Source organism: Leptonychotes weddellii, chromosome 3 (assembly GCF_054177405.1).
Source record: "Leptonychotes weddellii isolate Sample4059 chromosome 3, ASM5417740v2, whole genome shotgun sequence".
Lineage (NCBI taxonomy): Eukaryota > Metazoa > Chordata > Mammalia > Carnivora > Phocidae > Leptonychotes > Leptonychotes weddellii.
This window is the reverse complement of record NC_138371.1, coordinates 102149166-102176948: the sequence shown is the minus strand read 5'-3', so window position 1 is coordinate 102176948 and position 27783 is coordinate 102149166. Positions and strand designations below refer to the sequence as shown.

The window sequence follows — 27783 nt, the reverse complement described above, 5'->3', positions numbered from 1 at the left end:
CACTGCACACTCAGCACCACAGTCTGCATTTCTATATTGCAAGGACGGAGTGGGCTCTGCTCAGCCTCGGTGAGAAAGCTACCAAATACGTGTCCCGGGGTCAGGGAGCAACACATGAGATGCCCTCGTTTTCCAAATGTCAGCCCTGGGGATGCTGCATGTACAGTGGGCACATTTTTGGGGAAGTCATGTGTCCCAGGAAACAGCTTCATGGCTTCTGAATGGAAAAGCAGATAGTGTACATAAATAAGAGAATATAACCATGTTTCAAATGACCCTTTCCTTGTCCTTCTTGCCTGCCCACTTGGTGCCCTTTCATGTTCACAACTTTGCCTACTAACGTAGGGCACAGTCATAGAAGAACCCTAGGCAGGAGCCCCTCCTTACATTTTACCTTCTCCTCTGAAATATGAGAGGAAAAGGGGGGCATGGAGAGATGGTTAATTAAGTGTACACATTTAATTCTCCTCCACTATGCCACCAAATTGCACAGAACACATCTGCCTTTTCATGATTCTTCTGAGGGAGTGTTTTATTCAGCTGCATTTAACAATCACACAGCACTGTCCCAGAGGGTGACAGCCCTTCATTCTCAGACTACTTCCCAGCTCCAGAGAAAACCATTTTTTAAATTAAATTAAATACATTAATTAATACATTAATTAAATTACATATATTAAACATTTTATTTAGTTTTAATATTTTATTTATGTCAAATATAATTTCAACATATAATCAATATAAAACATTTTTTATTATTATGTTAAATTAGCCAACCATTTTTAAACTTTTTTTTTTTAAAGATTTTTTTTATTTATATATTTTACAGAGAGAGACACAGCGAGAGAGGAAACACAAGCAGGGGGAGCAGGAGAGGGAGAAGCAGGCTTCCCACGGAAGGATCATGACCCCAGCCGAAGGCAGACACTTAACGACTGAGCCACCCAGGCGCCCCTAGCCAACCATTTTTAAAGTGAAATCTGAGAATATATCCAGAGAGTAGATTCCTAGTGAACTGGTTTGTTAAAAGGTAGACATTGCCAAATAATTCTTCAAAACAGTTACCCCAATATATTCTCCCACTGCCAACATAGGAAGGCACCAATTCACATGTTATGGGGTCTCTGTGGTTCCCTATCAATGACCTGACCGGGAGTATACATAAAAATAAAGTTAACTTTCACTAGCAGTTAAATTAGCCCACAAGTAACTGAACTCAGTAAATACAGCTCAGCCAGGTGTCATTTCCTCTGGAAGGCCCTTCCTGACCCATCGCTCTCCTTCCTCACTTCTTGCTGGACTAATAGACACCCACCCATGCTTCCCTGCACTGTTTATTGTACTTTTCATACCAGCTGGAGAAAGTGTTTCCTTGTCTTTTGTCTCCTCTCCTCCCTCTGTCCCACGGACCCTATACAGGTTTCCCCAGCATATCCCCCATGTTGGTTTCCCTTTTCTTAAATACATTTGTCATATTTCAGGAAAGCAGAAATATGGCTAAGTGTTCTCCTCTAAGCTGGGATGTCCTGATCATGGACATTCCCCCACCCTCCAGAAGAAACCCAAAGTGAGAAATGAGCCCACTAAAATATTCAAAGTAATTATTTCTGGTGATTCCCCCCACCACCACCACCAAGCAATTCTCCAATTCCCACAAATTTAACTCAGTTCTGATGTCTACCTAGAGATAGACTGACCCCACTTCAGAGGCCAACTGCAAGTCCAGGTTGTTGCCTGTGCTACTGACTGACTGGCTATAAATTGGAGGTTCCCACAATCCCCTCCTTGTGTTTGATTAATTTTCTAGAACTCAGGAATAACAACTTACTTACTAGATTATTGATTTATTACAAAGGATATTAAAGTACATGATTGAAAAGCCAAATGAAGAGATACATAGAGTGAGGTCAGGAATAATCCTAAACACAAGTACTTATGTCCCTATGGAGTTTAGGGTGTGTCACTCTCCCAGAATGTGGATGCATGCTGGTTCACCAACCTGGAAGCTGTCCAAACTGGTAGTCAGGGATTTTTATGGAGGCTTCATTATGTAGGCATGGTTGATTAAATCACTGGCCATTGGTGATTGAATTTAATCTCCAGGTACCACCCCCCTCACGCAGGTCACAGGTGGGGCTGAGTGTTCCAACCCTTTAATCATATGGTTGGTTTCCCTGGCAAACAGCTTCTAACCTTAGTTATTTAGAGGCTTTTCAAAAGTCACTTCATTAACATAAACTCAAGTATGGTAGAAAGGGCCTTATTATGAATAACATTACACTCATTTCACCTTTATGGCTCTGAAACAATTTCTGGAATAGAGGACAAAAGGCCTGATATTATTACAAAGGATGCTCTCAATGCTTAGGAAATTCCAAGGGTTTTAGGAGCTGGAAGCTAGGAACTGGTAGATGAAGGCCAAAACATGTATTTATTATAAATCACAGTATCACACTATTGATATTTTTTATGTTGATTTAAAAGCATCCATTGTATACATGACTGTAAATTTGAAACATTTCCTGGTAGCTGTAGAACTTCTGATCTCACGTTCTCATGGAGACACTGACCTATTTATGGAAGGTCAGGGTGGAGAAAGTTCAACTTTAGGCTTTTAGGCATGACTACACTTTTTTTGGTGTGGGGGACCAGAATGTCTAGATTAGAAATACATCTCTGCTATTTTCTAACTGTGGAACCTTGGATTGCTTAACGTCTCCATCTAAGTTTTTTATATCTATGAAATAGGGATACAAATAGTACTAATCTCTTTGGGAGTATTAAATGAATTAATACATTTAACACACTTTGAATAGTACCTACCACATCAGAAGCATAATGAACACTAGCTGCTCTTTGTGGGTAAAAGTCCTGATATATTTTTACGTGGGTTGGACAGAGCTGGATGTGGATCCCCAGGGCACCATAGCAGTACTGGCAGGGAGGGACCTCAGTGTGCACAAGAGTCAGAGATGGTCACCTGAGGCTCTGGGGAGACAGGACCACCAACACAAATGCCTGAGCATGGAAGATTTGAGGAGCTGAAAAGAAGGCGGGGTGGCTGCAGCCCGGTGCATGCGGCTGCAGGATAGCGCCCCGCACGTGCAGGCCTTTGCCAAATTTCTTGTGATTTTTTTCAAATAGTCTTTATGTGTATATAAGGAAAAACATATTTTTATATGTTCATATAAAATATTTTCTTTCTATAAGTTAATATACTTTTTTTTTTTCATTTTACAATGTGATTTAGAAATTTGTTCACACCAGTGCACAGAGGCGGTCTCATTCCCCTTTTTTACACTGCAGAGTATTCCATCATAGCATTTGTTTAACCAGAACCCCACCGAGAACATTTATTTCCAGTCTTTTGATACTACAGACAGTGTTACAGTGAATAACTCAGTGTAACAGTCATTTTAGAGTTCTGTGAGTACCCACAGAACATAAATGCCTACAAATGAAATTTCTGCCTCAAAGAGTATGTGCATTTTTTTTTTTAAGATTTTATTTATTTATTTGAGACAGAGAGAATGAGAGACAGAGAGCATGAGAGGGAGGAGGGTCAGAGGGAGAAGCAGACTCCCTGCCGAGCAGGGAGCCCGATGCGGGACTCGATCCCGGGACTCCAGGATCATGACCTGAGCCGAAGGCAGTCGCTCAACCAACTGAGCCACCCAGGCGCCCAGAGTATGTGCATTTTTAAATAGATGTTGTTAAAGTGCTTTCCATAGAGGTTGTATGCATTTAAACACCCACTGGCTCTATATGAGAACGTTTTCTTATATCTTAGACAACATACTGTGTTATTAAACTTTTTGATCTTTGCTAACATAAGTGGAATCAGCTATCTCAGTATAAAATTTTGATTTTCATGGTTTTTATTACATGTAAGATAGGGCATCTTTGCACATTTTTATTTTGAGTTTTTGGCCTTTACTTATACTTAAGAGCTTTTTATATCTCAGAAAATTAGCTTTCAGTTTGATCTCAGTTGTAAATTTTTTTCAAGTTTGTCATTAATTCTCTGACTGTGCTTATGGTGATTTTTGTGAGGTTGAAATATATTTATGCATTAAAATTTATATTTCTTTTGGGCTTCTGATGCCTTTCCATATTTAGTAAGCATGTTGCAGCCCAAGAATATAAAGAAAATTTCCCATAATTTCTTCTAATGCTTCTATGGTTTATTATTTTATATTTAAATCTCTGATACATTTAGGATTTGTCCTGCTGTAGGGTATGATGTATGGCTCAAATTTCTTTTTTCCTAAATGACTACTTAATTATCTCAATACCATATGTTGAATAAACCATTTTTTTTTTTGCCCACTGACTTAAAATGTTAACTGTTAACCAAGACTAGAACTATATAAATCGTTTTATTCTGGAAATAATCCCTGAAAAAATAAGAAATCTTCTTTTCTATGTGTGCTGTAAAAATCCAGATTCACTCTTGCTCTGAACAATCATTCATGTGGTAGCCCTATGATAAAAGTAACTTTATTGTCCTCAATTTATAGACTAGGAAACTAACCGAACCCGAGAGAAACTGAAAACTTGCTCAAGATCACACCACTAGTAAGTGGCTGAGTCCAAGCTATTAATCACTATGATACAGGCCTACTTAGTTTAAAGAAATATTAAATGATGCTGTGTTCATTGCAGTTATTCCTGGCATCTGTAAAGTGGGGTAACAAACTTACCTCTATGTGTGGGTTGCTCTGAAGATTAATCATTCAGTCCATGTGCATACCAAGGACCTAGTCAGTGCTAGCTATTTATATTCATTTAACGATTTAGGGCTTCTTTTGCTCAGAGCCATATATTTCTTTAACACTAAACACTGAGACCTAAATCTGGGTGTGAATCTCTAACAACTATGTCTCTGAGTCTCCTTTGCATCTACAAAATGGGCTCAGTAGCAATAGTTACTTACAAATATTGCTTTCCAGATTAAATGAGATAAAATATGTGAAGAGCCCAGTCCAGCATTCTTCTGAATGCTCTACCTTGCAAGCCTACAGGTTTTTCTATGGTGCTGGGCATCTACCTGCTCAGATAGTCACAAGGGTGCTGTTCCTCTCACTTTCAGCAGAACAACTCTTCAGTCTGGAATGGGCAGCTAAGAATTGCAAACAGTTCAGCCTTAGACCTAACTGTTAAAAAATCTTACCTAAATGGGTCTATAGTACCCCACAGTTACGGTTTCTGGTAGGAAGTTGGGTTGAGTGGGTGCTGGCTTCAGGACAGACCCCAGAAACCAATGCTCTAATTGACCTTAGTTTCCCTCCCCTGAGGAGGGAAATATTTTGCTTCTTCCTTCTGCCATGGGGTGCCTCTCCTCCAAGATACTACTGCTTTTCCCTTTCTGGTCTCTGGAGCCAAATGAACTTAATATTTCTGGCTATGAGATCAGTTTACACTCTAAATGACACCTTGACTCTCCTCTGTTACCAGCAGCCTTGGAGCCTTCCTGCCTTCCTGCCTCTTTCCACCAAGGTCAGCTCTCACTTTTGCCTAAGAGTTTGGACTCCAGGTAATGCTGGCCTCCTGTTCCCCATTAAGCTGGAGAATCCCTAGGTTTCTCTGCAATTCCAGGTTTTGGCTGGTTGAATTGCTTCTTGTGCAGACCTAACAGCACTTGACAAATTAAGTCCAATGCCAGCAAGCACTGTTTGGTCAAGGAAGGCAAGTTTCACCTTCCTTTTACAAACACTCAAAGAGCAAATGACTTGTCTCAGACCTGATTATGGTCTAACAATTACCAAGCATAAGCTCCTGAACTAAATCTTATATTCTCTTTCACTGAATTCTCACAGTAACTGTATGAGGGATGTGGGCCTGGCTGGGCAGGTGGCAGGTGAAGGCCTCATTGGTCCATGCTCATCACACAGGACAGCTTTCTGTGTTATGGATGGGAACCTGAATGAACTAGACATTGTCAGGAAATCACATCAGGAGAGAAGATCACAGAGCAGGATCAGGGTTTTGGAGGATCAAGTGTAAATCTACTCTTGTATTACTGTCCACTTGGGGTTGTCTGGTTTGAAGATCTATCTTGATGGAGGACTGTTTGTTTTCTGGCTGGGTGGTCCATTTTTCTGTCTGTCTAGCTGGAGATCTGTCTGGCTCAGGGAGCGCCTGTCTAGTTGGGGATCTGTCTGGCTGCAGTCCTTCTGGCTGGGGGTCTGCACATCTGTCTAGCCAGAGGTCTTTCTGAGGGTCTTACCAAGCTGGCATTCAGTCTGTCTGGAGTTCACTTTTCCAGCTATCTACTTGGAGATTTATCAGCCCGTGTGGCTACAGACTGATCTGTCAGTCTGAGGTCAGTCCATCTGTCTGTGAGGCTAGATGTCTGTCTTACCAGCTGCAGATCTATCTGCCAAACTAGCAATCTGTGTGCATCTGCTGTCAGCTCAGACTGAAGGTTTGTCTGGCCAGGGGTCTATGTGAACAACTCAGTTAGTCTGGTTGGGGGTCTTCCTGTCAGATTTGGGTCTATCTAGGTGGGGATCCGTCTAAATAGGGTCTGACTTGTTGGGGGTCCATTCATCTCTCCAGATGGGGGTCCACCTGTTCATCTGGTTTGGGTTCTGTCTGTCCAGCTCAGAATCTAGTTGGCCAGTTGGCTTGGAGTTCTTTTATCTCTGAGCATAGTGCCTCACTGTCTGGCTGGGGTCATCTGTCATGTGTCTGACTAGGGGTTCATCCTCCGAGGCCCTATCTGAGAGACTGGAGGGTCGATCTGGTGAGCAGGGATCTAGCCTGTTTGAAGGATCTCTGATTTGCAAGGTATGCCAAGCTGGTAGATGGTTTGGACAGTGGGAGATCTGTCTGGCTTAGGATGCTTATCTACCTGAGGGTTTGTCTACTTATCTGGCCTGCTGACTTCCTGGGGATCCACCTGGCAGTCTTCCCAGCAGGTGGTGCATCAATTTGTCCGCTAAAACGTGGGTCTTTGGAATTGGTGAGCTGGTGGGGACTACCCACCTATCTGCCTTGCTGGGAAGGTGTCTGTACAATCAAGGGTCTTTCTGTTTGGCTGGGAGTCCATCTGGCTAGTTAGTTAGGAGTCTGACTAGGTCTGTCAGTCTGCCCACCCACTTGGGGCTGGGTCTGCCTAGCTGAGAGGATGTCTGTATCTGTTCAGCTAGGGATTTGTTTATGTCTGTCTGGGAGTCCGTCCACCTAGGGGTCCATCTGGCTGGTGTCTGGCTGGCTGCCTAGCTGGGAGAGGGGTCTTTTTGATGGTCTCTCTTGCGGGGGGTGGTCTGTCAGGCTGCTAGTTGATTTATCTGATGGGAGGTCCATCCATCCAGCTGTGGACCGTCCCTCTGAAGGTCTGGCTGTCTAGGTGTATGGCTATCTACTTGTCCTGGTTGGGGGCCCATCTGTCTGTGTACCCATGTGGGGATCTTTTTTACCTGTTTGAAATCAGTTTGCTGGGTTGTTTACCTGGCTTGGATCTGTCTGAATGGTGGTTGGGGGGTGGCGGAGTGTCTATCAGTCTTTTTCAGGGCCTACCCATTTCTGTGTCCAGCTGAGTGTCTAAGTGAGGGAGGCTCAGATATTGAGATGAACTAGTCCATTATGTGGTGATGGCGGCAGTCTCCAGAAGCCCATCTGCCCATCCTCTTCTTCACACCTGGGAGAACCTGCCTAGTCCCCTGGGGTTGGGCCCATTCCTGATGTTTATTCTTGTATCTGTTCACTGCAGTCTCACCAGCCATTATCTCTCAACTATCTCCCCCAGCCTCAAGCCTTGAATACTATAATCACTGGGGCAAAGCCCCTACATTTCCACCCTGAGAAACTTTTATTTTGATCCAGGACCAGCATTCCCATTTCCAACACTTCACATAGCAGAGAATGGCCGTCAGCAGTCCAGGTGCCCATGTGAGGCAACAGGCAGGCAGGGTACAGCATTCACACGTGGGTCCACTCAGCAGGGGGGTCCCGGGGCCCTTTAGGCCTTCCAATGCGCAGGTTGAAGCCTGGAAGAAGGGCACCATGTGTTTCATGGAGAAGCTGAGGCGCGGAGATGTGTGGAAGGTCATCCTCAAGCCTCCAGGCCCTGGTTGTTTACTGCAGCCACATCCGCAGGACTCGGAGAGTGTGAGCCCCATGCCACCATCCCTAAACCCCCAAAACCTGGTCAAAGCTGCGGAGGCCCAGCAACCCAGGCTTTGACTCACCTAGCCCACCATTCTGAGCTCCATCCACCACATCCTCATAGGCGTCAGGCCCAGCAGGGCTTTGGTCAACAGGAACTGCGGGCAGAAAACCACCCCCCAAGGATTGACTCAGGCAGCCCCAAGGATTGACTCAGGCAGCCCCACGGAGCTCCGGAACCCACCCGGGGCAGAAGTGCATCCTCCAGGCTCCCGGGGCCTGAGCTGGCAGGCTGGGGGCCAGGGCGGTGAGGGCAGCGGGAGGGGGCGTAGCGGAAACGGACGGGTCCGCCTGGACTAGCTAGCGTCGCCAGAGAAACGGACCCAGCCTTGGGCTCAAGGATAGGCCTGGCACCCTTTTCCGGCCGTGACCGGAGTTGGGCAACAGTCCCAAAGGCGTGGCCGGGAGAGCACGTACGTATGTCAGCTTAGGCCCTGACCAGGCCGAACTTGGGGGCGGAGTTGGGGGGGGGGGAGATGGGGGGGGTCCTTGAGGCCTCCAGGGCCTTCCCGACCCCAGCAAGACTGGGTCTGGAGAAGGCTCAGGTGGGTGCCGGCCCTCCCGCTTCGCGCCCAGGCCCGCCCCGGCCCGGCCCGGCCCGGACTTACCGCGGCCAGGCAGCAACCCACGCACGTCCTCCGTGTGCGCCTGCGGCCGCAGGGCGCGCGACATCACTTGGCTGTAGAGCGGCGCCTCCTCCGCGCCGCGCCCCCGCGCCCCCGCCCCGGTGCCCGTGGGCGCCCCGCGCTTCTGCACCACCGCGTACGTGTCGGCCATGGTGAGGGCCGGGGGCCCCGGCACCGAGATGCTTCTGCGGGTGGGGCGGGCGGGGGAGGAAGTGAAGCGACTGAGCCAAGGGAGGGAGGGGGTGGGGAGTGCGCTTAGCTCGTCAACCGCCGGCTTCCTTCCCGCCAGAGGCTGCTCGCCGGTCGCCGGTCGGAGAAAGCGGGCGGGCAGGTCTCAGGGGAGAGAGGGAGGGGGTCTCTGGATCTCGGTTCTGTGTCTCGAGTGCCTGGCAAGTTAGGTGGGTGAAGGGAAGGGGACAGCCTGGCAGGTGAATGGGGCAGGATATTGGTACTGAGGGGTGGTCATTTCTGTGTACATGTCCGAATAAAAGAATGAGGAAGTGGCATCTAAAGGAGAGGGAGGGATAGCCTCAAAATGGAGAGCTAGTCTAAAGGCCGTGGGGGTGAAATCTGCTGCAAACGAAGGTTGACTCTGTCCCCAGCACCTGACATGAGGCCTGACAAGTGGGCGGCCTCAAGAAATATTTGCTAAATTAATGTCTAGGGAAGCAAAGAAAGGGCTAACATAGGGGCTAGCCTTAGAGGCAGAGGCAATGGGATCTCTGGGATCAAAGTGTCATCTTGGGGCAGGTTCCCCGACTCAGGTCAAAGAGCCAGTGAATATTTGATAAACTGAACAGCAAGGAAGGGCTGGTGTTTCAAGGGCGAGGAAAGGGTTAGCCTCTGAGCATGAGAAATTGGAAAGGGAAGAACGAGGAGATGGAGCTGGGTACCTGAGGACCTCGCCAGGTGGGCGCGGTGTGGTGGGAAGGGTCTGGGAAGTCTGGAAGGAGAGGGCATCGTCGTAGATTGGGGCACAATTCTGGGGAAAGACAGGAGGGAAAGGGTATGAGACTTGGAGGAAACTGGCCAGACTCCTGATGGAGGTGACCATGGACTCTGCCAGGGCTGGGGTGGGGAAGCTTAAGAGGAACAGTCTGATAAGGTAGCAAGGAGGACAAAAGTGGGTATCATAGCCAGTCTCTGCTCCCAGAAGGAGTCCATGGGCTAGATGCTGCAGTGATGGTGGCCAAAGACTTCTGCTCTGGGTCCTGGTCTCTGAGGGTGTTGATGGTGGGCAGGAAGAGAGTAGGAAGGGGGCCTTGGTACCTCCTTGAAATTCTGGTAAATGGGGCTGGTGTTTTGGAGTGCTGAGAAGAACATCTGAGCCACTGTGTGGTATAGGAACCTGTACTGCTCCTGGTGGGGGAAGAGGAATCCTCAGAAAGGGAAAACAAGAGGAGGAGGGATGTGTCCTTGGATTGAGGAGACTGAGGCTCTCACCTCTGTCTGCACAGCTGCAGGCCGCTGCTTTCTTATCTCCAGGACCACGTTGAAGAGGCTGAAGTTAGGTGGGATCATCTGGGGCAGAGAGGGCATATGAGCAGGACCTGGTGGGCATGGGACCTGCACTGCACATAAGCACACATATGCCCTATTCATACCTGGGTCAGGAGCAACTGTCTCACATAATCCACAGTGCACAGGACACCTGTTCGCCCACAACCTGCGCTGACAAGCAAGAATAAGCATAAGCTTGGTCAGGACCTGCCCACAACCCCTTTTATGTGGGGCGTTTGGGTTTGGGAATGAAGGTCCTGATGGAGGATCCCCTGCAGCACCTTTTGATTCTCAGAATCCCCAGATTACAATTAGAAGAAAAAACTTTTTAATTGCTTACATTTGTTGAGCATCAACTCTGTGTTTACTACTCTTCCAGCAGGCAGTCTGCACTCAATAAATGCTAAATTTCAGTTGATACAGCATGAGCTAGTGTGGCTTCAGGTTTTTCAAAAGAGGCACTCAAACTGTGACACTGGCTTCAAGGCCTGCACTGGCCCTCCCTGCCTTCTGCACTCCCCCACCAGTCATCTCTGTCTCACCAGACCGCCATAAAACCCATTTCTTAAACCTGCAGTGGACACAGAGGGGGCTGGGGCCAGATCCCTGGAGGCGACGGGCTTCCTCCACCATGGTGAGCACATGTTCAGGATTGCTGGGGACTCCTCTGTCTGGCCAGGACATATATTGCAGCTGGTACACAGAACGACATTCCTGAAACACAGGAAACGAGCGGCAAATAATAAAAAAGCATTTATTGAGCACCTACTGCTTGTCAGGCCCAGTTCTAAACATCTTCCATTTAAATCCAACAGATAATAACTGAGGAGATAGGTACTATTGCTAATGCACATTTTACAAATGAGAAAACAGAGACAGAAAATAGCTCTCCCCATATGGGAGCCTCTTCCTCCCTTTAAGTACCTTCTGAAAAGTAACCTGGAGGGTCCTGAGCATGATGTCTGCATTCAGCCATGTCTCCCTTGTCTGAGGATGTGGGGCAGGTGGGAAGAGAGAGGAGAGCAAAGACCACAGGTGCCAAAAGACATTTGCAGAAAACAAAGCATTTCTGATTAAAAATCAAAGTCAACATATTTTTAAAAATTCATTCAGCTCAAACATCCCCCATGGCTTTCCTGAAGGAAACATTTGATAGAGGGGAGAAAGAACTGTGATTAAAAACCCCAACAAGCTCATTTATAGTGAAAAAAGAAAAAATATTTCTTTCGTTCTACAAGAGTTTTATTGTACTTATTATGTTCCAACTATATTTGACTTGAGGTAAGAGATTTTCCTGAGTTATGAAATGGTAAGGGAAATAGGGATTTTAAGAACCTAACCAGGCACATTTATATAACAGAGATAACCATGATCATAGTTAAAATGCAACAGCAATGTATATATTGAGTTCTGGCTATTGCACGCTAATACTAGAGGGTTCCCTGCAGTGTGAGGGGACTGTGGGAAAACTATTCATCCTTTCAGGCCCAGCCCGAAAGCTTCCCTGAGAATCTTCTATGAAACTTCCCACAACATCCAAGACTTCATAAAACACAATTCCCACCTCTGCCCCAGCTCACCAGGGTGATGCAGAAAAGTCCAATCTGTAGTGGTTCCTGTTCTTGGGCCCAGTAACGCTCACACTTTTTCTGCAAAAGGCAAGGGAGAAAGGGCAGGGAGTGAAGAGCAGTAGTCTGCTTTAGAGTTCCAGCTCAATACATCTACACCCCCACAGAATACCTCAGGCATTGCTGGTGGAAGCACAGATAGCTGTAGCTATCATGCAGGCCAGCTGTCAGAACCTTATCAGATTAAACACACAGATACAGTGGAGACTTGTGCTTCTGACCATGCAGGAGGAAGACAGGCCAGAATATTCTCATACTGTAAGCAACTAAAAAATTGGACAGAACATATGAGCCACTATTTTCAAACATTGGACAACAGGTATTGCAGGATTGTGATCACTGAACAAAGGGAAACACATGGACCAAATCTTATGACTGCCTCACCTTACTGCAGGACATGGAGAGTCCAATGATCCCACTGAGTTGAGGAGCCAGAGATCATGGCTCAGGGAGGCCAAAGCAGCTAGAATTTGAAGGGCAGAGTCGTGGAAAGAATAGAGCTATGCAAACAAGAGTTAAAAATTTCAGAAGTCTGCAAATGGTCCCCTTGAGTATTATTAGCTGAAGTCCTGGAAAGAACAGAGCTATGCAAACAAGAGTTAAAAATTTCAGAAGTCTGCATATGGTTCCTTTGAGTATTATTAGCTGAATAATAATCTGAGGATCATGAAACTCTGTGAAGCCAGGCAAGAATAACTTCCTACGAAAGAATAATAGCTAAGGACCTATAAGATGAATATTTCCTATAATGTTCATAATGGGATAGAAATAATTTACATTCCTCCAGCCAGAGTGGAGAGACCCAACTGACTATAAGGGCATTCAATAGGGAACCAAGAAGGACCACATGTTAAAAGTAGAATGAAATTAGTTCTAGAATAAAGGCTACTCTAGACCTGCCCTACAAAAGCTTTAAAACAAACCTTAAAATGATCAAACATCCAAAAGTAACTTAACTGCCTTCCAGAAAAAGTCCAACACTCTTTAAAGGAAGACAATAAAATCTAACAGTTACCTGCAAAATTAAAAATGTCAAGCATCCAATAAAAATTTACTAGACATACAAAGAAACAAGAAAACATGACCCATAACCAGGAGAAAAATAAATGAATAGAAGATCCAATAAGGATGAAGAAAGAAGTAGACCTTTAAACAGTTTTTAAAAAATATTTTAAATATACTTGAAGATGAAAAAGAAAACATGAACATAATGAAAGTGAAACAAAAGATAGAGAAAATACCAAAATGGAACTTATAGAGAGGAAAAATAAAATACGTGAAATTTAAAAAGTCACTGTCTAATAGCAGATTAGACACAGAAGAAAAGATCAGTGAACATGAAGACATAGCAATAGAATCTATTTAAAATGAAAAAAAACCCAAAAATTACTGGGAAAAAATGAACAAAGAATCCGTTATTTGTAGAAATATACCAAATGGTCTAATGTATGTGTATCTGGAGTCCAGAAGAAGGAGAGGAGAGTGGGGAGAACAGAAACTATATTTGAAAAAATAATCGCTGGAAAATTTTCCAAATTTGATAAAACCGCAAACCCACAAGTCCAAGAAAGTCAACTATAAGGAGAGTAAACATAAAGCCAAACAAAGGCAGATCATGATCAAATTGCCAGAGAGAGAGAGAGGGAGAGAAAGAGGAAACTTAAAAACATCACACACAAAAAGACACATTACATATTAAGGAACAAAGATAAGAATGACAGAATTTTGTCAGAAACTGCAAGTCAGAAGTCAAAGTTGTGACATTCTAAAAAGGCTGAAATTTAAAAAAACACTTCGGACAAACAAAAGCTGGGAGAATTTATCACAAACCCATACTGTGAGAAATATTAAAGTAAGCTGTTCATACAAAAGGAACATGATACTAGATGAAATATGGATCTACACAAAAGAATGAAGAGTAAAGAAAAAGCAAATATGTAGCTAAATATAAAAAATATTTCTCATTTTTAACATTTAAAAAAGACAGTCTAGTGAATTTTATCAAACAAACAAGGAAGAATTAATAGCAATCCTTCACAATTTTTTTTTTAAATTGAAGGACCATTTCCCAACATACTGTATGAAGCCAATATTAATCTGATACCAAAACTAGACATATATATCACAAGAAAAGAACACTATTAACCAATGTTTCATTAATACAGACATTAAAATCCTCAACAAAATACCAGCAAAGGGTTATACACCATGACCAAGTTGGATTAATCTCAGGAATGCAAGATTGGTTATATATATATAAAAAATCAATGTCATATACCATATTAATAGAAAATAAAACAAAAACACATGATCATCTGAATAGATGCAGGAAAAAATTTTTGGATAAAATCCAACACCCTTTCATGATAAAAATACAAAGGAAACTAGAAATGGAAGGAAACTCCTTAGCCTGATTAAAACAACAACAACAACAACACCACACACACACATCTATAAAAAAAAACCCACAACCAATCCTTAGACTTATGGTGAAAGACTGAATGTTTTGCCCTTAAAATCAGGTTGCACTTGCCACTTCTGTTCAACTTTGTACAGAAAGGTCTAGTCAGTGCAGTTAGGAAAAAAGAAATGGAAGAAAGGAGGGAGGGAGGAAGGGAGAAAGGAAAATAGGGAGGGACAGAAGGAGGAATATTGGATTAGAAAAGAAGCAGCAAAATTATCTCAATTTGCAGATGACATCATATTATATATGGAAAACCCTAAGTTTTCCACATAATCACACACACCCCCACACTATTAAAGCTAATAAATGAGTTCAGCAAGGTTGCAGGACATAATATCAAACAAAAATCAATTGTATTTCTATATAGTGAAAACTATTTGGTTTGCAATAAGGAAACTGAAAATGAAATTAAGAAAATCACTCCATTTACAATAACATCAAAAAGTATAAACTAGGAATAAATTTAACAAAAGTGCAAGACTAAATTAAACACTATAAAACATTGCTAAGAGAAATTAAAGAAGACCTAGATAAATGGAAAAACATCCATGTTCATGGAATGGAAGACAATATGGTTAAGATGGAAATAGCTCCCAAATTGATAGATTCAATGCATTCCTTATCAAAATCCCAGAAGGCTTTTTGAAGATATTGGCAAGGTGATCTTAACATTAATATGTTAATATTAATGAGTGTGTCATAGATACTCAAGACTACCCTCAGGTTTGATGATTCACTAGGGGGACTCACAGGACTCAGCATACAGTTGTACTCATGGCTATGATTTATTACAATAAAATGATACAGAAAAAAAATCAAAGGGAAAAGATGCACAGGGCAAAATGAAGGAAACAAGATTCCTGCTTCCAAGGGTCTTCTCCAAGTGAAGTCGCACACAATGTGCTTAATTTCCCCAGCAATGATTTGAGACAACATGTGTGAAATGTCCACAGTAAAGCTCATTAGGCAGTCAGTGCCCAGGGAATTCACTGGGGCACTCCATGTGTTATACAGGCACCCTCTGACTAGTATGTACCACAAATTCAGACTCCCAGAAGGAAGGCAGGTGTTCAAATAAACCATACTGTTTATATAAACAGTTCAAGCATAGTGAGCCACTTTTATTAGAAATCCAATTTCCAGGCAAGATCCAACCTAGTAGGAAGGTCTTTTTTTTAATCATAAGCCTGCTATATTACTCTTTTCTGCACAGCAAGTGACCCAGAAAAGTCGAAACAAACTTGAAAAAAAGAAGAAATTTGGTGGACTCACATTTCCTGATTTCAAAACTTACTATAAAGTTACAATAATAAAAAATGTATAGTACTGGTACAAAGATAGACCTACCAATCAATGGAATAGAATTGAGAGTCCAGAAATAAACCCTTACATTTATAGTCAATTGATTTTCAACAAGGATAACAAGACTATTCAATGGGGAAAAGACAGACAAATAACAAGTGCTGAAAAAAAACAAGTGTTGAAAAAAAAGACAACAACAAGTGTTGGTGAGGATGTGAAGGATTCAAATTCTCATACATTGCTGATTGGAAGGTAAAATGATGTAGCTGTGGAAAAGTTTGACAGTTCCTCAAAATATTAAGAATGGAGTACCATATTATGTAGCAATTCCACTTCTAGATATGTACCCAAGAGAATTGAAAACATACTTCTACACAAAAACTTGCACACAAATGTTCATAGCAGCATTATTCATAATAGCCAAAAAGTGGAAGCAACTCACATTCTATAAACCGATAAATGAATAAATAAATGCGGTAGATCCATTCAATGGAATACTGTTCAACAATAAAAAGGAGTTAAGTACTGACACATGCTATAATATGCATGAATTTTAAAAACATGCTAAGTGAAAGGACCCAGTCACAAAGACAACATATCATATGAATCAGTTTACGTGAAAAGTCCAGAGTAGTCAAACCTAAAGAGACCAAAAATAGAGTAGGGATTACCTAGGATGGAGAAATGGGGAGTGACTGCCAATGGATGCAGGATTTCTTTGTGGGGTAATGAAAATGTTGTAAAATTTATTGCAGGGATGGTTGCATAACTAAATATACTAAATATATACTAAATTTTGGAATATACTAAAAACAATTGAATTGCACACTTTAAATGGATAAATTGCATCTTGATAAAGCTGTTTTTTAAAAGAGATTGTTTATTTTGATTCTGTCCCAATAGTTTATTTTTGCTTTTGTTTCCTTTGCCTCAGGAGACATATCAAGAAGGATGTTGCTATGACCAATGCCAGAGAAATTACTGCCTGTACTCTCTTCTAGGATTTTTATGGTTTTGGGTCTCACATTTAGGTCTTCAATGCATTATGAGTTTATTTTTGTGTGTGGTGTAAGAAAGTGGTCCAGTTTCTTTTCTTTCTTTCTTTCTTTTTTTTTTTTTTTGCATGTAGATATCCAGTTTTCCAGGCACTATTTATTGAAGTGACTCTTTTTCCCATGGCATATTTTTGCCTCTTTTGTTGAAGATTAATAGATTAACTGACCATATAATAATGGGTTTATTTCTGGGATTTCTATCCTATTCCATTGATCTATGTGTCTATTTTTGTGCCAGTATCATACTGTGCCAGCTTTGTAGTATAACTTAAAATCTGGAATTGTGATATATCCAGCTTTATATTTCTTTTTCAAGAATGTTTTGGCTATTCAGGATCTTTTGTGGTTCCATACAAATTTTAGGATTGTTTGTTCTAGTTCTGTGAAAAATGCTGTTGGTATTTTAGGGATTGCATTAAATCTGTAGATTGCTTTAGAAAGTATGGACATTTTAACAATATTTCTTCTTCCAATCCATGAGCATGGAATAGCTTTCCATTTATTTGTGTCATCTTCAACTTTTTTCATCAGCGTTTTATAGTTTTCAGTGTATAGGTTTTTCACTTCCTTGGTTAAGTTTATTCCTAGGTATTTTATTATCTTTGGTGCAATTATAAATTGGATTGTTTCCTTAAATTCTCTTTCTGCTGCTTCATTATTAGTGTATAGAAATGCAACAGATTTCTGTACATTGATTTTGTATACTGTGACCTTATTCAATTCATTTATCAGTTTTAATAATTTTGGGGGGTAGTCTTTAGGGTTTTCTATATATACCATCATGTCATCTGCAAATAGTGAAAGTTTTACTTCTTTTTTACCAATTTCCTTTTCTTATCTGATTGCTGTGGGAAAAAAAAATACCACTGGATGGTATTTTCTTTTCTTATCTGATTGCTGTGGCAAAATACAAAGCTTTTGCATACAAAGGAAACAAACAATAAAACTAAAAAAAAAAAATGACCTACTGAATGGGAGATGTTTGCAAATGACATATCTGATAAAGGGTTAGTATACAAAATATATAAAGAACTGATTCAACTCAACAGCCAAACACCAAATAATCCAATTAAAAAATGGACAAAAGAGGGTGCCTGGGTGGCTCAGCTGTTAAGCTCTGCCTTTGGCTCAAGTCATGATCCCAGGGTCCTAGGATCGAGTCCCACATCGGGATCCCTGCTCAGCGGGAAGCCTGCTTCTCCCTCTCCCACTCCCCCTGCTTGTGTTCCCTCTCTTGCTGTGTCTCTCTCTGTCAAATAAATAAATAAAATATTTAAAAAAAAAAAAGGACAAAAGACATGAACAGACATTTCTCCAAAGAAGACATCCAAATGGCCAACAGACACATGAAAGGATACTCACTCAACATCACTCATCATCAGGGAAATGCAAATCAAAACACAATGAGATATCACCTCACACCTGTCAGAATGGCTAAAATCAAAAATACAAGAAACATCAAGGGTTGGCAAGGTTGTGGAGAAAAAAGAACGATTGTGCACTGTTGGTGGGAATGCAAACTGGTGCAGCCACTCTGGAAAACAGTATGGAGGTTCCTCAAAAAATTAAAAATGGAACTACCCTATGATCCAGTAATTGCACTGCTTGGTATTTATCCAAAGAATACTCAAACACTAATTCAGAAGGATATATGCACCCCTGTGTTTATTGCTGAATTATTTACAATAGCCAAATTATGGAAGCAGCCCAAGTGTCCATCAATAGATGAATGGATAAAGAAGATGTGGTATATATATATATATACAATGGAATATAGAATGAAATCTTGCCATTTGCAACAACATGGATGGATCTAGAGGGTATAATACTAAGTGAAATAAATCAGTCAGATAAAGACAAGTACCATATGATTTCACTCATATGTGGAACTTAAGAAACAAGACAAACAAATGAAGAAAAAAAAGAGAGAGAAACCAAAAAACAGACTATTAACTATAGGGAGTAAATAGGTGGCTACCAGAGGGAAGGTGGGGGTGGGGAATGGGTGAAATAGGTGAAGGGGATTAAGAGTACACTTATCATGATGGTCAGTGAGTAATATTTAGAATTGTTGAATTACTATATTGTACACTGAAACTAATATAACACTGTATGTTAACTATACTGGACTTAAAAAATTTAAAAAATAAGAAAAAGACAATCTAAAGCAAAAATATTATAACAGTGCATTGTGGAGTATATTTCATATTTAGAATTAAAATCTATGACAACAATAACATAAAGCATGGAATGGGAAATTAGAAATATGCTAGTATAGTTCTTACGTTTTAAATGAAATGGTATAATATTATTTGAGTGTAGACTGTGACGAATTAAAGATATAACTGATAAACCCTAAAGCCACACTAAGCACATAATACAAAGAGGTATAACTAATAAGTAAATAATGACTATGAAATGGATTCATAAAAATTCTCAATCTGGGGGCACGTGGGTGGCTCAGTCAGTTAAGCATCTGCCTTTGGCTCAGGTCATGGTCTTGGGGTCCTGGGATCAAGTCCCACATCAGGCCCCTGCTCAGTGGGGAGTCTGCTTCTCCCTTTCATTCTGCCTCTCTCCCCCACTCGTGCTCTCTCTCTCTCCCTTAAATAAATAAATAAATAAATAAATAAATAAATAAATAAATAATTCTCAATCTGGAAGAAGACAGAAAAGAATAAAGGGGCAAAGAACAGATGGAACAAACAGAAAACAAAGATGGTAGATTTACTCCAATTAAAGGCAGAGATTGTCAGACTAAATTAAAAAGTAAGCCCCTACAATATGCCACCTACAAGACACTTTAAAAATAAAGATGAACATAGATAAAAGGTAAAAGAATGGAAAAAGATATGTACACTCTAGCACAATTTAAATGGCTATATTAATATCACAGTTCACTTCAGAGAAGGAATATTACCAGAGATAGAAAGGAACCTTACATATTGGAAAAGGGATTGATTAATCAGGAAGACATAATCCTAACTGTATATGCACTCAATTACAGAGTTTCAAAATAGCTGAAGCAGAAACTGACAGAACTGAAAAGACAGATAATTTTAAAATTAGAGATTTCAACATTATTTCAGCAAATAATAGGGCAAGTAGACCCCCTAAAAAGTCATACGAACAATAAGATTTGAATAATATTTGTCCTAATTGGCAGTTATAGAATACTTGGAGATTTCATCACTCCTCTCTCAGCAATTGATAGAACATTTAGAGAAAATAAATTAGTAAAGATTTATAAAATACAGTAAAGATACAAAAATATTAAAGTGTCTTTCAAAAAAGACACAATTTGACTGATATTTATAGAACACTCTACTCAACAAAAGCAGAATACACATTCTTTTCAAGTGTTCATAGACTATTTACCAAGATAGGCCATATTCATAGCCATAAAACAAGTCTCAGTATATGTAAAAGGATTAAAATCATATAAAGTTGTTCTTTGACCATAGTGGAATTAACTAAAAATTAATAACAGGAAGATATATGGGAAAGTCCTCAAATATTTGGAAACTAAGTACAACCATGGTCAAATACCATGAGTCAAAGAAGAAATCACAAGGGAAATTAGAAAGTATTTTGAACTAATTGAAAAAGAAGATACAATTTATCAAGTTTGTGAGATGTAGCTAAAGCAGTGCTTAGAGAAAAATGAATAACATTAAATGCTTATATATGAAAAAAGAAAAATCTCAAATCAATGATCTAAGTTTCAGAAACTAGAAAAATAGGAATGTTAAACCTAAATAACATTAGGAAGGAAATGAAAAAGATGAAAAGTTATTAATGAAATAAGAAATGAAAAAAAAATAGAGAAATATAAGAGAAAAAAATAGAGAAAAATAAAACCCAAAGCTGGTTCTTTAAAAAACAACAACAGCAACAGCAACAACAATTGACAAACCTCTAGCCCAGAGATGGCTAACATTTTCTATAAAATAGGGCCAGATAATAAGTATTTTACACTTTGTGAGCCATTCAATCCACCCAACTTGCAACTACTGAATTCTGCCATTGTAGCATGAAAGTGGGTATATACAATATCTAAACATATGAGTGTGGCTGTATTTTAATACATTTTATTTACAAGAAAAGGCAGCAAGACAGACCTAGTACAATAGGTAAAGTTTGCTCATCTTTACTCTAGCCAGACTGACATGGGAGAGATAGACCACAAATTACCAAAATCAGGAATGAAAAAGGGGCATCACTACAGGTTGTACAGATTCCATGATCAGCCATTCATCCCTGGGCAGTACTTACCCCACTTCCCAACCCTGTCTATTGAATAGGCCAGAATGTAGAAACCATGTGCCTTCAAAGCTGACATGCATTTTTTGAGTAACTAATTTATGCTAACAGGCAAAACAAAGATCCCTGCACTCCTGGACTTATCTTCTAATCAAGGAGATGGAGAATAAACAATGTGTAGATTACCTTGTATGCTAGAAATGGTAAGAACTGTGAAGGAAAATAGGACACAGGAAGGAGAGTGGGAGTGCTGGGAGTTTTAAATGGTGTAAGATCCAGGAAGGTGTCATGGAGAAAGTAGTGTTTGAACAAAGATCTGAAGGTGGTAGTAGAGCAAGCCAAGAAGAATGTTCTGGGCAAAGGAAACAGCCAAGGCACAGGTCCTGAGACAGTGCCATCCCTGGCACATCTGAGGAACAGCAAAGGCCAAAATGGCTAGAGTGGAGTGAATAAAGGAGAGAGAGAAAAACACAGAGATCAGAGCTGTATCAGGGACAGCTCAGTGTAGGACCTTACAGTCTATGATGCAGACTTGGGTTGGGAAGACCTGCAGTAAAGGGTTTGTGAACACTGCAGGGATGAGCACCATGAATAAAAGGAAAAAGATCAACAAAAAATTAGAGCAATAGTGGAGTCACTTCAAGAATTGGGCCTTTCAGACCTGGGATTAGGGAGGTGCTAGCAAGATTTCTCCTGCCTCCTTCCTGCTCAAGGAAATGTATTCTAGAGGGCTGAGGACACCTACCCGCCCATTCTCCATTTCTCGACATGCCATCAGGATCACCTAGACAAGAAGGGTAAGGGAAGAGGGGAGTGATTTGGGTTAGGGAATTGGAGAAACAAGGCCAAGGGAGGACTCAGAATGTTAGCCCCACCTCACGGTCCTCTAAGGCTGACCTTGACCCCAAACTCCCAGACCAGGCGCCAGAAGTCTAGCAAGGTGTGAGGCAGGGGTCCTTGTGTGGCGATGTAGGCCTGGCTTCCGTCTGTGCCCTGGTAAAGGCTAAGTTCATCACCGAGATCTTGCTGTCACCCCCTCCAAGTCCACCCCTTCCCTGACTCCCAGCCTGACCCGGATGAAGTTGCCATTGATGTAGTCGCCATGTCCCTCCTCCTGGAGCAGGGAGAGGATCACTCGTGTCTGATCATCTGCCAGTGGGAGAGGTGAGAAAAGTGCTTTGGGGTGATAGGAGCATCAAAGCCCTGATGGCCTCCTGGATGAAAGCCAGCAGGTTTACTGCACACCCAGCAGGGATCCCACCTGGGTGCACTTGTGAGCTGCTCAGGAGAAATGCAGCCATTGCAAGGATCTGAGAGGGAGTGCACTGGGAGCACAGTGGGGATGGACTGGACTGTCATGGGATGGAGGATGTGTGCAGAGCCTCACTGACTCCCTCTGGAAGCCCCCGACTTACAGGGCAGCACATCTTTGTAGCGGTTCTTCCTCACATTCCCTGGCAGACTGCCAGCCTCAGTGGAGCACATACAGCCAGTCTTCCATGCGGCTGAGCAGGCCTGGATGTCCTGGCGGAAGGCACCATTAGCAGACCCGGGAAAGGGAGGAGAGAGGAAGAGAGGAGCAAGGTCAGAGTTCTGGGGCACAGAGGCACTTGTAGGGATACAAGGTACATGGCCTGTGAGAGGTGAATGCAGACTCTTAGATAGCATGGTGCCTGGGTAATTGTAGTGATACAATAGTAATAGCAACTCAGAGCACCTTGTCTATGCCAGGCTCTGTGCTAATGACATTGAATCATTACAAGGTCACCCCAAAGTTAGTACTATTATTAATGTCCCCATGGTGTAGGTAAGAAAGCTGATGCACCACATGGTTGAGTGACTTGCCAAAGGCCCACCCAGGAACTGGAACAGTGAGGGTTGCACTCAAACCTCTCAGCATCTACCCCCTAAACGCTCAAACTGTGTTACATTGTATTGTAAACAATAATTGTAATGGAATATGTATTTAATATAACAAACATGATGATGTATGATATATGTGACAATATACAATGTATATGAATTATAATGTATAACATTACTTATGTAACAAAATATTACAGATACTTTGTTACTATTAGATTATTATAATTCGTGAAGTGTATTACCATCATATCAGCTATTCAAAATCAGACGATAATAAGTAACACCTACCAATGCCTACGACGCTGCATTAGCATTCCTTACACATGGCTTGCATCACGGCATTGTAATGTTTAGAATATTTATAACTAGTGACAAAGGATCCTACAAACTGAGCGCTCAAGATGTGCTAGGCGCTTTTTTACCCACACCAGTTCCTCAGGTCATTAGAGGTCGCGTTTTACCCAAGGAGAAACTGACGCCAGAGGACCCGGGTAAAGTACCCTAGGTCACAGCGCCTATTAGAGTCCGGCATCCACACCACCAACCCACTTCCCCTCCACCCGCAGTGGGGCTTCTTGGTTCCTCTTCCCCTAGCCCCTTCTTCCACATGATCACAGAAGTGATCACCAGGGTGCCTGGAGAGGCCCGGGTGACCGGTGTCAAGCGCAAGTGCGCGCCTGCCTTCCCTTGCTGCGCCGGCTTCTCCAGCCCCACCCAGTAGCGGAACTATTCCGGGAGCTGGATGAGGGCACAGGGACACAAGGGCGTGTGCGGCACCGCCCAACCCTGCCGTGGACTTCGCCCTCTGGGGTTCTGTGGGCAGAGGATGAGGACAGAGACAGAGGAGAGAGCGACAGAGAGGTGCCGGGGGGGAGAAAAATAGACCTTGAAGCGAGGAGACACCCTTGGACGCATAGAGAAAGGGGGTGGGGGGCGCAAAGCGCGGCAGGGCGCACAGGACAGACATCGGACAGCCCAGGACCAGGAGACTGAGCGCGCGGTTTGGCCGTCCACTCTCGCCCACTCACGCTGAACTCGCCGGCAAGGATCGCCCTCTCCCGGCCGCCTCGCGCCTTCAACTGCTCCAAGAAGCTCCGCGCAGCGTCCAAGTTGTGGCTCATGACGCCGTGGGCCAGAGAGGTCCAGTCCAGCTGCTGCGCTCCGCTCAGCTAGTAGCAAGAAAGCTGGAGGCGGAGGCGGGCTGCAGAGGCCCCGCCTCCTATCTTGCAACCCAATGGAAGCGCGCAACAGGCGGCAGGGCTCGCCCCTCGGCCAATGACATTCGGAGCTCGCCCCGGTACTGCCCACAGGCTCCGGGACCCAGGCAGCCTCGGGAGCCCTACGTCCTCTCCCGCTGGGCCTGGGAACTGAGTCCAGCGCAGGTGCTTCCCTTTTTATGCGCGCCGGGCATGTTGGCTGAGTCCGCACAATCCGCTGGATGCTTTCTCCTGCTTGTTCCCAGGATCCGCGCCCCTCCCTCCAAGGGCCCGCGTTGGTAGATGGCCTTGCATTCTCGCCTGGCCTCCCAGGTCCAGTCTCCCTGAGAGATAGACTGGGATCCGAGCTAGAGAGGCGGCGCGGCAGCTGTGAGTGGAGATGGTCGCGGAGATCCAGCTGCAAGTCCTGCCTCGAGGAGCCTGGGTTGGGGGCGTCCCTCACTGTGAGCTCCGGCGGCGGGGCCCGAGGGAGGTCACGGGAGGTTGCTGAGGTTGCCGCGGGGGGGTGGGGGGGTGGGGCACTGACACCCGGGCACCCCCGTTGTGAGAAAGACCGAATGGAAGCGTCTGTTTCTGTATCTCTGTATTTCCTGAGGTTCCTTTTTCTGGGTCGGGCTAGGAGGAGCTGGGGGCGCCAGGATCCTTTCTGAATTTAAGGATCTCAACCCTCATAAACCTGCAGGGAAACAGAACTGAGGCCGTCAAAGTGGGTTCCAGGGGGAAAGATGTTCTCAAGGCTTTCAAAGAGCTTCTCTTTTTGCTGTCTCCACACCCTCAACTTCAGAAAATGCGCAGGAAAAGGCCAAGAGAACCACTTGGTGACCCAGTTCCCCGGGTCACCAAGGGGAGGCTGGAGAAAGCGGAGAGGAGCCTAGGGGTCCTGCCTGGATAGATGGGCCAGCCCACCTCTCACCCAGTAGGGCTCCAGGAGTCATGGGAGGAATTTCTGGGGGTGTCACTGGAGGGGGTGTCTGTGGAGTCCAGTTTGAGGTCGTTGAGGTGTAAAAGGTTAACCAATGGGGTGAGGTGTACTTTAAGTGAGGGGTCAAAAAGGTCATTGGTTCAGGTTGTGGATTTAATTAATTATGGATTATTAGAGTGTTGTTTTTTGAGTTAGGGATGGGCAAACTCTTTTTTTTTTCAAAAGACTTTGGTTTTTGGCTTTGCTGTCTCTGGTGTCTGTCCCAGCTACTCAACTCCACCATGGCAGTGTGAAAGCAGCCATAGGCCACAAGTAAAGAAATGAGTGTGGCTATATTCCAATAAAACTATTTGTGGACATTGAAATTTTAATTTCATGTAATTTTCATGTGTCACAAAACATTTCTGTGGGTGTGGCCTGAGGCTGTGTAACCTGGTTTACTGACCCAGGTTTAAGTGACAGAAGTCAAAGTGGATGATCACTGGTTTTGTTTATTGAGGGGTTGGGTGGGGTCACCGTGGACTCAGTGTTTATTAGTTTCATCTCTAAGAGTTCAAAGATGGTCAGTAGTGATCACTGAGGACGGACATTTATAGTTAATTCATTGGAGGTCAGTGAGAGTTCTTTGGATGTTCATGGGCAACTGTCATCAGATGTTATTGGCAGCCATTGGAGGTCAGTGAGAGACTGTGAAAGTAGCTGAAGGGCTATTGGGATTTGGAGTGGTAGTTTAAGTAACTGAGGGATCAAAAGAAGGAAGGTCATTGAGGGCTCCTGCTCGGTGCACTATAGTGTATGTCAATGAAATCACTGAGATTTTGTGGATGGTCATGGGTTTTTGGAGACTTGGGGAGGTGGGATACAGAAGTCTCAGGGAACTTTGAGAAGATATGGATGTTCAATGGAGGAGTCATGGACACTCTTTAGTCTGAGTACTCATGGATACTAATGGCAGTCATTAGGGACTAGTGGATACCAGAGTAAATGAGGAAGAGTCACTGTGGGATCATGAAATGTCTTTGTGGACCCTGGTGTTAGTGGATGTCATTGGAGGTCAAAGGTCACTGGGAACTGGTGGTACCTGGGGAGCAGATGCAACACTGAAGGGTCATTGGGCCATCCATGTCATCTATGGTGGTGACTGGGAGGCAGGAAGGCTGACCCAGAAGCTGGGGTCTGGCTAGCTGGGGATCTTCTGACCAGTGACTGAGGGTCTGTTTGTCCAGTGGGGGGATGTACCTATCTGTCCATCTGGCTTTTCGGGGTGATGTTTATCTTGCTAAGGGCTTGGCTTTCTCATAGGCTGGGGTCTGTGGCAGGAGCTAAGCCTGTCAAGCTGAGGTCTGCCTGGCTAATTGACTGGGTAGGTGGGGTATCTCTTTGCTGGGGTAATGTCTGTCTGTCCTTGAGGGATTTTGTCTTTTGGTTGCCTGGGATCACCTAATTGGCTGACGCCAGGAAGGTGTCCATGTGTCTGACCACAGGTCTTTCTGGATGTCTGGCTGGGTATCTTCCCATTTGTTCAAGAATCTGTCCATTTATCTGGCTGTCTGTCCCTCTGGAGTCTTATTTGTCTCCCTGGGATTTTGTCCATCCAGAAGTCTGTCTAGCCAGGGGTCTGTGTGTCTGCCTATTTGGGGATCTTTCTATCTGGTTCAAAATCTTATGGCTTATGAACAGAATGGCTGAGGCTGTAGCCCACCTGTCATGCTTCCAGCTGGACTGGCTATATTTTTGGTTGCACGTTCATCCTAACTCCATGACTGCCTCTCATTGTTTAATTTGTGTGCCCCGCTGACTATCCCTCTAGGTCTCTCCAGATATCCAAATGCTCCTGGCTTGCAATCTACTCAGCTCAGGCTGGTGTGGGGGATGGGGAGACCCATGGGAATTCCTCCAGTAGCCCAGCCTGTCCCACCTCTCCCTCCTCCCAGAGAATTGCATGCCATGTTCTTACAATGGGATTTGCTGCTGCTAGGGGCTCTTTTGTTCACCCTATTGGTGGCAATCCCATGAAGTGGGAGCAGAGGGCACTGCCCTTGAAGATCCTAAGTATCCTGATGCCCACATGCCACATGCCAATCTGCCTGATTGCCTGCTCATAGTGCTCACTCAACAGAGGCAAGTGAACTGGGTGCTGGAAGGTGCTTGGGTAAGCTTTCCTAATGCTGTGAGGAACCCAGGCTGAGCAGATGTTGCAAAGGGAAAAACTGTAACTTTATAATGGAGAAACATAGATACCACCTTAACCCAGGGAGCTTGTTGGGAGATACTTTGAGACTATCGATAGTATTACTGCACAGTTCTTCTCTGGCTTCCTTTTTTGATAGACCAAAAAGGGCAGAAGACATTTGAAAAAATTCTCCCACCGCTTCTGTTAAGAACCTGCAGGCAGGGTGGGCTGACCTGTGGGTCCATCCACAAATGTGGTGCTTAGCAAACAGGAAAAAGGACATTGACTCCAATAGGGGCAGCTTGTGCCCACCAGTGATTGCAGCTAACTACCTCTGGGAGGGCTTTTGTTATTCTCCCCTAACTCCTCAGGGGTTCTGGATTTCAGTGTTCTGAAATTGAGGATCCCTCCTGGTCCCTTTCTGGGAAAAAAAGCAGCAGCTTAGAACTGGGGGAACACAGCCCAAGGAGAAAGCCACCCTACCTACCATTTCTCAGTCCTGCTGCCAACCCACATGACCTCTCTGTGGAGGCTGATTTCTACTACTGGGAACTGCCCTGTTGTTCTGCTTCACAGAGGGAGGGGGAAAGCCCTC

General features: G+C 43.6%; 1 protein-coding gene across 8 annotated transcripts; it reads right to left on the bottom strand.

Annotated features, from left to right (window-relative positions):
* Positions 1-7797: 7797 nt before the first annotated feature.
* On the bottom strand, positions 7798-24080 carry PTPN18 (protein tyrosine phosphatase non-receptor type 18). 8 transcript variants are annotated; one of them, XM_006751189.3, is made up of 15 exons: positions 23905-24062; positions 22426-22534; positions 22083-22159; positions 21908-22003; positions 21756-21794; positions 11879-11947; positions 11223-11285; positions 10870-11012; positions 10403-10469; positions 10242-10319; positions 10068-10157; positions 9692-9780; positions 8781-8983; positions 8196-8270; positions 7798-7994 (listed from the first exon to the last, which is right to left on the bottom strand). In XM_006751189.3, the coding sequence occupies exons 1-15, from the start codon at positions 23995-23997 to the stop codon at positions 7927-7929; spliced, it is 1359 nt and encodes a 452-aa protein (XP_006751252.2). In that variant the 5' UTR covers positions 23998-24062; the 3' UTR covers positions 7798-7926. The 8 variants fall into 8 exon arrangements, with proteins under 8 accessions (XP_006751252.2, XP_081670812.1, XP_081670814.1 ...); XM_081814686.1 differs by having other exon boundaries at positions 10242-10464; positions 23905-24063; XM_081814688.1 differs by lacking the exon at positions 10068-10157 and having other exon boundaries at positions 10242-10464; positions 23905-24063.
* Between the last annotated feature and the right edge of the window lie 3703 nt (positions 24081-27783).